The sequence below is a fragment of the Typopeltis vanoorti genome, chromosome 7 (assembly GCF_054136105.1).
Source record: "Typopeltis vanoorti isolate ZY-2024b chromosome 7, IOZ_Tvanoo_1.0, whole genome shotgun sequence".
Taxonomy (NCBI): Eukaryota; Metazoa; Arthropoda; class Arachnida; order Uropygi; family Thelyphonidae; genus Typopeltis; species Typopeltis vanoorti.
In genome coordinates this window covers 51,250,210-51,262,843 of record NC_143555.1, presented here as the reverse complement: position 1 = coordinate 51,262,843, position 12,634 = coordinate 51,250,210, and the positions used below count along the sequence as shown (strand labels likewise).

The following is a 12,634-nucleotide window of genomic DNA, read 5'->3' as shown; positions in this document are numbered from 1 at the left end:
GTGATAAAGTTTTTTTCCTAAAAAATGTGTCCAAAAAAAAGGGGGGGGGGGGTACGTCTTATACGCCGGCAAATACAGCACCTTTACCGGGTTGTTATAAGTTCACATTTGGAAATATTCATACAATTTAGTAAATGCATTGCTGATGCTTCCTCGATGTTACAGATTTTGCAGATGGAGAAGACTTTTAGAAGATGCCATTGCTAAACTTGATTGGTCTTGTGTGGCCAGTCTTGAGGCGAGAGAACATGGTAGTGGCACAACGATTAAACTTGGAGTTGATACTAGCTCCTGGTTTTTTCTGTTGAATGCCAGTGGTGAGTCATGTCCTGGAGAATCATTCTTTTTATGTTTTCTTTTTGAGTGGTTTTAAAAAGATTGAAATCTGTGGTATCACTGGATGTTGCAGCCACTTCATCTTGCTACTTCATCTGCAGTTTCATTTCTCAATTCCACATGGGATCCCATCCCATGTGGAATTGAAACATTTCAGTTTCAATTCCACATGGGATGGGATCCATTGCAAAATTATTTCAGAATCCTTATGTAGTTTGTTTTTTGCTATGTCTTTAAGTACCGTATTTGCTGGCGTATAAGACGCACCCCCATTTTTTGTATACATTTTTTAGGAAAAAAACTTTATCGCTGAATATTATAATGAATTTGCAGTATTTCAAATATAAAGTAATAAGTAGATGTTTCAAATATAAAGTAAGCATGTGATTGCATGCATTGTTGTAGCAATGTGCCGATGTTTTTCAGCCATAATTTGCCAAGAAATTTAGAGAAAAAATAACAGCAGAAATTTATCACCATTCACAACAACCACGACAACAATTGGAAAGTGTGTAATTCTTGTAGAAAGGCGTATATATGTTGGCAACAGCATGACTATTAAATTATTTAAGGAATTTACAATGTATACTCGAATATTGATTAAAAGAAGATTTAATAAATACTTCCTATATTTTGGCAATGTCACATTGCCATCTTCATGGGAACATACAAATATGGCGCATGCACGCAGGCACTACAAAAAAGCAAATGAGGCAGAAGATGAGAAACTACTTTTGTTCCTAAAGTCCTAATGGTGCCCTTAGCAAGCTATATTGGGTTGTCTTGGCTGTTGGGCTGATGTTCACACGATGTAAGTCTACCAAATTTGGGGCAGTCTCATACACCCAAATTTGTTGGGGTTTTGAACATTTTTTAGAGCTGAGGCTGATTCTATGAATAATCTTTTGTACTTGAACTTGCTGCAGTGTATTACTTTGACTTTCTTCCAATGTATTCTGTGGCAGGTATCTAGAGCATGGTCTGTAAGACCAGAGTGGCTATACTGGTGAAACCAGATGTATACCTTGTGTTCTGGAATCCTGATATTCGCTGTCCTGCCTATTTGGCCAAAGTAGGACAGTATACAGCTGCAAGGGACTAGGCATACCCTAGGTAGGTCTAGGGGAAGTGGTTGATCTTTGGTTGAGCGGATAAGCGATGCTAATTTTTTGTATGGTCTGTAACAAGAAGTCAGGTCATAATTTTTAAGGATTTTGGTTATTTTTCCAAGGTGCCCCGAACGTAGGGAATGGTGATAGATTTAGTATAGTCTTTGTTGTGAGGTGGGGGGGGGGGAGAGTTGTGGTTTACTGGTTTTAATATTTTTTGGGGGTTGTAGCCGTTGGCTAAGAATGTATTAAGGATGTGGTTTAGTTCATTGGTTAGGGCATTGTCATCTGAACAGATTAATTTTTTCCTGTTATATAGTGTTTTAATAACCTCATATTGTTGTGAAGGGGGGGGGTTGCTGGTGAATGTATCAGCCTGTATAGGTGGGTTTTCTATAAACAGAAAAAACCAAGGATCCATCAGGTTGGCGAGTGATTAGAGTGTCTAGGAAAGGGAGGCTGTTGTTTTCCTCTTTTTCCAGGGAGAACATGATTCTGGGAGTGTTGGTTGTTTAAGTGTGTTAAGGAGTGGAGTGTATCTGAGCCATGTGGCCAAATACCGAACACATCGTCCACGTAACGAAGCCAAATAGTGGGTTTTTGTGGGGCAGAGTTTAAGACTTTCTCTTCAAAAGTCTCCATAAAAAAGTTGGCCAAGGGTGGGGAAAGCGATGAACCCATGGTTGTCCCCCCTATCTGTTTGTAGAATTTTCCTTACCAAACGAAATAGCCCGAGTTCATTGTGAACTGAAATAGGGCTGAGATATCAGGAGGAAATTTGGCTTGTATGAGCTCTAAGGTTTTCTTGAGTGGGACATTTGTCAATAGGGAGGAGATGTCAAAACTGACCATTATGTCAGTGTGTTGGAGTGAGAGGTTTTCTATACTGACTTTGAAGTGAGCTGAGTTTTTTATGTGTGATGGTGTGTTGGCAGTATAGTGTGTGAGCGCTTTGGCTAATTTATATGTGGGGAAATCAATACCATCCACTATGGGACGTAATGGCACATTTATTTTATGTATTTTTGGAAGTCCATATAATCGCGGTCGGGGGGAGGGGTCTAGTGTTATATGGTTTTAGTTTGTTGGTCACTTCCACAGGCCAAGAAGTGTCCTTCTTAAGGAATCTGTAGAGTGTTCTAATTTGAGAGCTGGTGGGATTATATTCATTGGGGAGGTAGGTAGACCAATCTAATAATAAAGCATCCAGCTTATCTGTGTGTGTATTCCTTTTGGTTGAGAACCACAGCGGTGTTTCCCTTATCCGCTTTGGTGATTACTATTTCTTTTTCTATATTTCTAGTAGAGCTTTATATTCATCTTTGGACATGTTGTTTTTGGTGGTCTTGCTTTGGTGAGAACACAGGCTACTACATCCAGTTTGACATTGTTTCCGATATGGTTTGGCAGGTTGCGGATACCACGTTCTATTTGGATCATTTCCTCGGCAGGTATTCTTTTAGGAGCTAGAGCAAAATTGTGGCCACGTGCAAGAGCGGTGACTGCTTCAGGCTTCAAAACTACGGAAGAGCGGTTGACTATAGTGTTGAGTGGTTGCTGTACTACGGAGGTAGAGTTCCTTTTCAAGTTATCAGATTTCTTGATGTGCCGACTATGTATCTTATCTAATTCTTTTGTTGCCGAAGTGCACGAGACATCATAGAAAATTGTCCAAAGGTCGTGGTTCAGCATGTTTGAAAGCTCTTCCTCTAGTGCCCGTAAAGCTTTATTTTCATCGGCTAGGAGAACACGTGTTGCGGCAATTTGTTCTCGTAGTAGGGAAAAGCTAGCGCGGTTATAAATACGTAGAGCCTTCTATGAAGAGAAACGGTGCTTAAATTGAATATAATTTGGGATTACCTCATTATCCCTCTATCTGTTCATAGAAGATAGAGGGAACAGCCATTGGTTCACCGCTTTCCCTGCCCTTGGCCAACTTCTATATGGAGACTTTTGAAGAGAAAGCCTTAAACTCTACCCCACAAAACCCACTATTTGGCTATGTTACATAGATGATGTGTTCGCTATTTGGCCACATGGCTCAGATACACTCCAATCCTTCTTAACACACTTAAACAACCAACACTATAGAATCATCTTCTCCCTGGAAAAAGAGGAAAATAACAGCCTCCCTTTCCTAGACACTCTAATCACTCGCCAACCTGATGGATCCTTGGTTTCCTCTGTTTATAAATAACCCATCCATACAGGTAGATACATTCACCACCAATTCCCTCTCCCCCTCACAACAATACAGGGTTATTAAAATACTATATAACAGGGCAAAATTAATCTGTTCAGATGACAATGCCCTAACTACTGAACTAAACCACATCCTTAATACATTCTTAGCCAATGGCTACAACCCCCAAAAATATTGAAACCAGTAACCCCCTCATAACAAAGAGTATACTAAATCTATCACCATTCCCTACAACCGGGGCACCTCAGAAAAAATAACCAAAATCCTTAAAAAATATGACCTGACTTCTTGTTACAGACCATATAAAAAATTGGCATCCCTTATCTGCTCAACCAAAGACCAATCACTTCCCCTAGACCTACCTGGGGTATAACAGGTCCCTTATAGCTGTTGGCCAAACAGGCAGGACAGCGAATGTCAGGATTTCAGAACACAAGGACTACATCCGGTTTCACCAGTATAGTCACTCTGGTCTTGCAGACCATGCTCTAGATGCCCGCCACAGAATACATTGGAAGAAAGTCAAAGTAATACACCGCAGCAAGTTCAAGTACAAAAGATTATTCATAGAATCAGCCTCAGCTCTAAAAAACGTTCCAAACTTCAACAAATTTGGGTGCATGAGACTGCCCCAAATTTGGGAGACTTACATCATGAGAACATCAGCCCAATGGCCAAGACAACCCAATATAGCTTGCTAGGGGCACCATTAGGACTTTAGGAACAAAAGTAGTTTCTCATCTTCTGCCTCATTTGCTTTTTGTAGTGCCTGTGTGCATGTGCCATATTTGTATGTTCCCATGAAGATGGCAATGTGACATTGCCGAAATATAGAAAGTATTTATTAAATTTTCTTTTAATTTATATTCCAGTATGCATTGTGAATTCCTTAAATAATTTAATAGTCATTTTCCTGTCTTGATTTGGAGGAAATGCCAGGCAACTGGCTATTTTATTTGGACAATCCAAGGGAATTTTATTTTCCATGATTTCATGCATTGTTGATTTTTTCTTTATTCTGTTTGTTGGTTGCCAATTTGTAAAAAGTTCACTTGTTCTATGATGTGTAAGGTTGGCTCATTTTTCTACAAATTTAGTAAGATTTTCTTGCCACCTAATTTTTGAAGGAACAAGGTCGGATTCGATTTCTGCTAGTTTTCCAGGAGTTGTATTCCTTAGTCTACAGATGAGTCTAGCTGCATTTTTCTGATTTTTTTATAAGCTTGTTTGAACTGGTTTGTTTTGTTTGCATCCAGATAGGCAAACCATATTCCATTATGGGTCGAATAATAGAGGTGTATGTGACTTTTAAGGTTTTAGCATCGGCTCTCTCACTCTTTACCTGAGATACTTTTCATGATATTTAGTCTTCTTTTTGTTCTGACTGCAACATTGTTGATATGTTTATTGAAACTTAGTGATGGATCCAGAATAACTCCAAGGTATTTGGGGTTTTCATTAAAGGTAATTAGTTGACTGTTTAGCTTAATCTTTGGTCTCCACTTTCTGAGGTAGTTATTAATGGTAAATACACAAATTTCTGATTTAGTAGGGTTAATTTTGATTTTATTGGTTTTCACAGTATGTAGATAAACTTTCAATGGCTTTGTTTAAGTGATCTTCTGCTGTTTCTAGGTTGTTGTGAGCTAAGAATAGGACCAAATCATCAGCAAACATAGCTATCTTTTGTTTCTTTCTTTATATTTTTATCCAAGTTGTTTAAGTAGTTGTAAAGGAGTGGGCTCAAAATGCTGCCTTGAGAGAGTCCCTCTCTTATTTTCACTTTCTTGGAAAAGAAAGTGAAAATAAGAGAGGGAATTTAGAACTTTCCCTTCTATTCCACTATGACAAAGTTTGGAAAAGAGTTTCTGCCTCCACACCTTGTCTAAAGGCATTGCTAAAATCTATAAAAGCTGCAGTGGTTAATTTGGTAGGTTTGGTCTGGAAGTTATCTTGAATTGTCTGGGTTAAGTAGAAAAGTTGATCAGTTGTTAAGTGATTTCTTCTAAAGGCAGCCTGAAAATGTAGTAGTATACTATTTTTGTTTAGATAGTAATTCAAACATTGGAGTATCAATTTTTCCATCAATTTGCCTGGAATTGAAGTCAGTGAAGTCTTGAGGTTTGTTAGGCTTTAAGATTTGGTATGATTGTGGCTGTCTTCCAGTCTTTTGGAACTTTTCCTTGTTTTTAGGCTATTGTTATATAGGCGAAGTAGCCAATCTAGGGCTAGGGAAGGAAGATGTTTGATCATAATTCCTTGTATGTTATCTGGTCCACATGATTTATTTATATCTAGTCTCTCCAAGGCATCTCTCAATTCAGAGATTGTAAATGGATCCCAGAATAATTTGTTTTTATATTTTTGGAATTTGCAGCGTTTTTCTCCTGTCGAGCCTGTTTTGATATTTGATGGTCTTTCCTAGTATTCATCTCTAGTTTGCTTATATTTTGAAAATGAAAGGCCAAAGTATTTGTGATCTCCCTGTCTCCTTTTGATATTTCCATCTGGATCTTTTAGCGTGTTAGTCTCACTTGCCTTTGCTAGGTCTCTTTGTAAATTAGCAGTCAGTTTCCAAAGTTTGGTATCTAAAGTGTTCGGATTTAAGCTGTGGCAAAATCTTGCCACCTAGTTCTTTGTAATATATTATATTTTTGTTTAATTTCAGCATTTATCTTGTTGTACTCGATCCTGGTTTCCGGAGAGCTTCCAATTTTTAAGATGTTAAATAATTCATTTCATTTAGTTATTTTACTGGGAATTTCCAGGTGAACCTTTGTGTAATTTGAAATCAGTTTTCTCCTGTAGCCCTTTGGGATAGTATTCGTCCAAGTTATATAGTCTAAGTCATCATGGTATATGTGTGATCTCTCAGCATTTTACTTACTTCATCCTTGTATTTCTCCCAATTTGCCTTCTGGAAGTTCCAATGATATTTTATTTTTAGGGTGGGTCTAGTCATTTTTGGGTTCAGATTGATTGATACTGGGGTATGATCACTTCCAACTGGTTCCAAAACAGACCAAATAGCTTTGTTGTGAAGATCTGGAGACACTGCAGTAATATTAGGGCATCTTTTGTACCATAAGAATGAGGCAGGTAAGTGGGTTCTCCACTGTTGAGAGTTATTTGTCCTGTTTCATCTAAGAAATTACTCAGGTTTTCTCCTCTTGGGTTTATTTCCTCAGTGATAATGGGAGAATGATGAACACTTAGGAGAATAGTAGAGGTGTTAAATAAGCAGCTTGAAATATTCCATCCATCCTTTTTGATTGTAACATAATGCAGAATATGAGAACAGTGGGAATGTGGGACAAACCACTGATGGTGAATGAGCAGAGGTATGTGAAGAATTGAGTGAACTTAATGTCAGCAAGGCCATGGGACTTGATGGTATATCACTGCATGTCTTGAGGAAATGTTCCAGTGAGTTAACAGCTTTAACTTGCCTTTTCAACATGAGTCTTAGATTGGCCCAAGTTCCAAAGGAGTGGAAATAGGTCAAAATATTTTCACTTTATAAAAGGGAGTGATAAGATTAGGGGTCTAATTATAGGCCAATCTGCTTGTCTAGAGTTTTGGTCATGGTTTTGGAGAAATTAGTGAGAACAGGGATTCAGACCTGGGTTGACAGCATGGCTTTGCTAAAGGAAGATTGTCTTTTAGTAATTTGCTTACGTATTATAACAAGGGGACGAATACACATGGAACAGGTGGGGGGGGGGGATGCATATACAGTAGTATATTTAGATTTTGCAAAGACTTTCAATAGATTGCCACATCATAAGCTAGTTAAATTGGAACAGATGGGGTTGGACATACTGCATTGGATTGGAGATTGGCTATCTGATAGGTATCAGCAGACTGTGTATGGGTAGTGATATCCCAGAAGAGAAAAGTCAGTGGTTGCTCCAAGGAACTGTTTTGGAGCTTAAATTGGGATATGAAGTTCTTTGCAAATGATACGAAGTTGTGGAGAATTATGAGAAGTAGAGCAGATGTAGCCTTGCAAAAAGACTTGAATAGGCTGTCTGTTTGCATCCCATCTTTGGGAATCGAAGACGGGATGCAGAATATAGGATTGGTGGAGATATCTTAGAGGAGGTAGAGAAAATGAAAGATATGGGGGATGATGGTGGATCGGAGCTTAAAATTTCATGGACATATTGTTAAAAATTGTGAGGACAACACAGTGAATTATGGGAATGATGTGGAGAACACTGATATGTATTAGTTTCAGAGATCAGTTTCTTGTCTTTGAAATGTGGGGTATGAAGATAGATTGAGAGGATGCCAATTGCAGAGCCTAGTGGATGGAAGGAAGAGGAGGAGGAGGTGCATGATCGAAACATAAGTTGGTAAAGGGTAATAACCAGATTAATGTGGATGAGATTTTTCATACGATGTCTGAAGATGGGAGAGAACAAGAGGCCATCCCCAGAAGCTATATAAGGGGGGAGTGAGGAGTAGATTTTTTGCATGAAGGGTAGTGGGTGATTGGAATGCATTACCTGAAAATGTGAGTGCAGAGACAGTGAATGCATTGAATTAAGTCAAGGTATGATAAGCTATGCTTCTGGGAGTGGGACCTCCTGCAATGAACCTCTTGATTCCATGGTCTGATGAAAATAACGAATCTTAGTTCCCCACCTCCACAGTATGATAGGTTTAATTATTCTTGGGTGGAGTTATCATTAAAAAAAAATGCAGATGGTAATCTAATTTTTATTCTTTCCATCCTGATAATTAATAAGTTTTAGAACCTCTTTAAAAATATTAATGAATTAATCTTATTAATCCTTAAAACTAGGATATTTTTGGCTTCGGAGCTGAAATCTGGAGATAAATACACTTAATTTCTCCACTATTTTTAAGTTAAAGAAATTAATGCCAGAGGAAAATTTATTCATAGTATAGTATTCTATACTCTTTTTCATATCTTGGAAGTTAAGAAATATACTACAGGCTGTACTGCTTCTGAAGGTAGTGGGATGTTAGTTCGCTGTTACTATGGCAACAGTCGTCGGAGACCACATGATAGATAATTGCATTTTCCAAAAATAAGTTCCCTATAACAATTTAATGGTATTAAACATATAATTCTAGCATCAGCAAATAAGGCAGTAGTAAAATAATTATATACAAAGTACCACACAATGTAATAATGTAAAAAATTTAAAGAAAAAATGTAACTACTTTATGCAGTGTAAGCCTATAGTACGAATGGTAAGAAAAGCTGGAAATGTAGCTTATTCTGCTACTTCCAAGATAACCTGAAAAAGAATGTAGTTATCCTAGGATTAAGTATTAATCAGCTATAGTGAGTTTGGAGATGCTCGTGCTTTTAATTTATTACATATATAGTAATAAACAAAAGTGTGTATAATATCCATGACATTGCTTACAAAACCAGGAGAAATTTAATGTATCTGATATTCTCTTTTAATATGTTAGACTCAAATATTGTCACAAGCAAGTAACTTCACTTCGCAGAAATCTAATACTATGATAAGGCTCTTAACTCTCTTTCCATAGTTAGTGATGTGATTAATTGCATATCTGTTTATATGCAACTAAAGTGCAATGTATGTTTAAACATAGTAAAGATAAATCTTGTAGTCTTCATGTAGTGAAAGATTTACACTATAACAGCATTGGCAAAATCATTGTAAATATCCACCTGATCTTTTCGACTCATTTAATCATATCTAGAGCTGGCAGTGAAGTTTTATGACCGGATGCCCTTCCTGATGTCGACCCTTGCCATTTATCTGGGCTTGGGACTGGCACATTGGGGCTAGCTTGCACCCTTCAGTGGCTGCAATAGACGAAATGACATAGCAAGTTAGGAAAGATTCACCCCTAGCCCTCGAATACTCTAATAGCATTGGGGGGTAAGGAGCAAGAAGAGAAGAAAGAAGCAAAGAAAGATGGGTAGAGGACCAGTCTACAGATAATATAACAGATGTATATTACATGAAGTAAGGCATGGTCCAGCATCAGGTACCTCGGGTTTGCCATGTCCGTACTCACTAAAGTGAGCCCATGAGACGTGCCTTGGACTATGTTATATGCAGATGACATCCTGCTGTGTGCAGAATAAAAAGAAATGGCAGCTAAACTGGAAAGTTGGAGGAAAGTACTGGAAGAGAGAGAGAGGTATGAGACTGAGCAGAAGTAAGACAGAGTATATGTGTTGCAAAGTGGATGGCAGCCAGGAGACAGATCTGGAAGGAAATGTCGTCAGGAATGTCAGTGACTGTAGATTTTTAGGTTCAACAATGAAAGAGGATGGTGAGGCTGAGAAGGAAGTGGGAGTCAGGATACAAGCATGATGGAGGAACTGGAGAGAAATGGCTGGAGTGCTATGCGATAAGAGGGTGCAATCAATCTAAAAGGCAAAATCTACAGGACAGTACTGAGACCAGCTATGACGTATGCTATGGGAACTGTGGCCCTGAGGAAAAATAACATTAGCAGGATGGAGGTAGCAGAGATGAGAATGCTTAGGTGGATGTGTGGTGTGACCAGAAAGGATCATCTGAGAAATGACTATGTAAGGGGAATGGCAAAAGTTACGAACTTAGGAGCAAAGATACAGGAGGCAAGGTTGAGATGGTTTGGTTATGCGAGGAGGAGAAGGGAGGAAGAAAGGTCATGCAGATGGATGTGCAGGGGAGGAGGAAGCATGGACAGCCAAAGAAGAGATGGAGGGAGATGGTGGAGGAGGACTTGAGGATGAAGAACGTGGATGTGGCTACAGCCCATGACAGGAAGTTGTGGAGGAGACTCACCCTACTTAAGTGGGAAAAGCTGCAGAAGAAGAAAAATTTCTTTATATGCAGTCTAACACAGCCTTAAATGTATTTAAATTTTTTTGTATTTGCTACTGCTTCATGAGAAACTGATAACTCAAAACATATTTCATGTTTTCTCTGTTACTTCTGTATTGCTTGCAATCCTGTATCAGTGATAAGCTGATAAACCTTATGTCTTATAGACTGATAAAGAGAACTGACATCTAAGTAGTTGACAGTGTGTATGTGTGCAAGAAGGAGAAAAGTGACACAAGCATAAATAACACACTTTTTTATTCATGGGCTGTACTGTTCAATTTGCTTCCCTTCCTGGTCGGAACTGATGTTGCACATATGCTGTGTTGTTCTGTCTATTAGTATTTGCAGGTTATCAGGATGATCAGATAAACCCTGTCTCTGAGAAATCCCCAGTGCCAGAAATCTCAGGGGATCAGATCAGGTGAATGAGACAACCATGTAGTGTGAAACACATGGCTGATCACTTTGGCTTTCATGAAATGTTCTTAACCTTTACAGATCGACCCCATCCTGCATGAATAAATGACTGAATCCATGCACAGGTGCTGCTATAGCTGTGTCACAACAAAATTGTTTATCATATCATGATACTTCTCAGAAGTAATTGAGCAGATCACAGGACCTGACTGTGACCTGCTCAAAGAAGAAGAATGGTCCAATGATAAAAAAAAAAAAAAAGCTGTAAACCTGCATTAGATAGTAACTTTTCAGTGAATGCAAAAGAATTTGTTGGATTGCATGCAAGTTTTGCATGGCAATTGCTATTCACAATACCCACAATTGGCAATTGTGGGTATTCACAGCTGCATTTAGGTGAAAGTGAGCCTCCAACTCCACTCGAGTAAGGAATGTTAAAGCGAATGTTAGTCGACTTTCTGAATCCTGTGGGACAACTCCTGTGTCAAGGTTATCTGAATGGGTAGAAATACAAATCTTCCTTAGAATTTTTCAGACAGTTGTGTAAGACACATCTGTGCGTCTTTGTGCAGCACTTGCACTTCAGGAATCAGTGCTGTTATTCATGGTTTGCTCCATGTTGGCAGTAGCAACTTCATTCACTTCTTGTGAACTGATTGGTTTGCAATATCTGTCAGATCTAACTCCCAATGATCCTGTTTCTTCAAAATGGCTAATTATTCATCACAGAGTGCATGGAGATAGTGGATCTCATCAACATTTGTTCAGGCAATGAAATTCGCAGAGTGCAGCAATAGCATTGCAATTGTTTAGGTAGTACAGCTCACGAGCAAAGTATGTTGAGGCAAGATTATTACCATCACTGTGGATGGTATTAATAACCAGAATGAAGGGAAAAATTCTTTGTCCATCTTTTTAAACCTCGAATTGCGTGACATACAAATTCCATTCATTTGGTGTTTAAACTGCTCTTTTGGTGAATTTTGGGACTACTCCCCCCCTTTCAGATATTGCTTTTACATGATGCACAATGTTATTCCTCAAAGTTTTGCTGCATTTGGATCACTGGATGGTGGTCCAGAAGGCCTTAAACAGGAATACCATTCAAGGTTAGTGATGGCACTAACCTTGCCTCATCCTGTATGTGAACATATAATGAAAGTAAAAGCCAGCAGTACAACTGTAGAATTGATAAAAATAAATGGTAAGGATGTATATTTTGCAGAGTTGCTTTTATTACCTGTGGATGTAATTTGATTTTAACTGAGTTCATTTCTTTTTACTAGATCAATACTTTTTTCATGATCTCTAAATAGGATAAGAGCATTTATGTTGAATTCTTTTTGTTTTAAAATTTTTTTAAAGTGACGACTGAATCATTACATGAGTAGCCCTTTCTAAATAGTGTACATAGATGTGAAATAAAGCTGGATGTTATACTAGGCGTTGTTAATGTGTGACTTATCTAGTGCTCAAATGAAGTTAAGGAGCCGTAGTCATCTAAAATAAGTTTATAAATTGTTTAATTGTTCAACAGGACTGTGTGAGATATTGCAAATCATAGTTACATTTTATGTAAATACATCTTAAAATAATTTTGGAACTGTAATAGATGACTTAAGAAGAATTTTTCAATGTTATTAAATTTTATCTGTTATGCAATGTGTAATATTTTTCTTTACTGCAAATAACACATTTCCACCTACAGAGAATTGATTGGTAAGCGAGTTTGA

General features: G+C 38.1%; 1 protein-coding gene across 1 annotated transcript in view; it reads left to right on the top strand.

The window, feature by feature from the left end:
* The window catches only part of LOC150104672 (general transcription factor 3C polypeptide 6-like), a 129,907-nt gene extending 117,536 nt beyond the window's left edge, over positions 1 to 12,371 (top strand). The window contains exon 6 of the mRNA XM_090395259.1: positions 12,267 to 12,371. Within this exon, the coding sequence (XP_090251385.1) occupies positions 12,267 to 12,292 (26 nt within the window). The 3' untranslated portion in view covers positions 12,293 to 12,371. The remainder of the gene's footprint in view (positions 1 to 12,266) is intronic.
* The last annotated feature ends 263 nt before the right edge of the window (positions 12,372 to 12,634 follow it).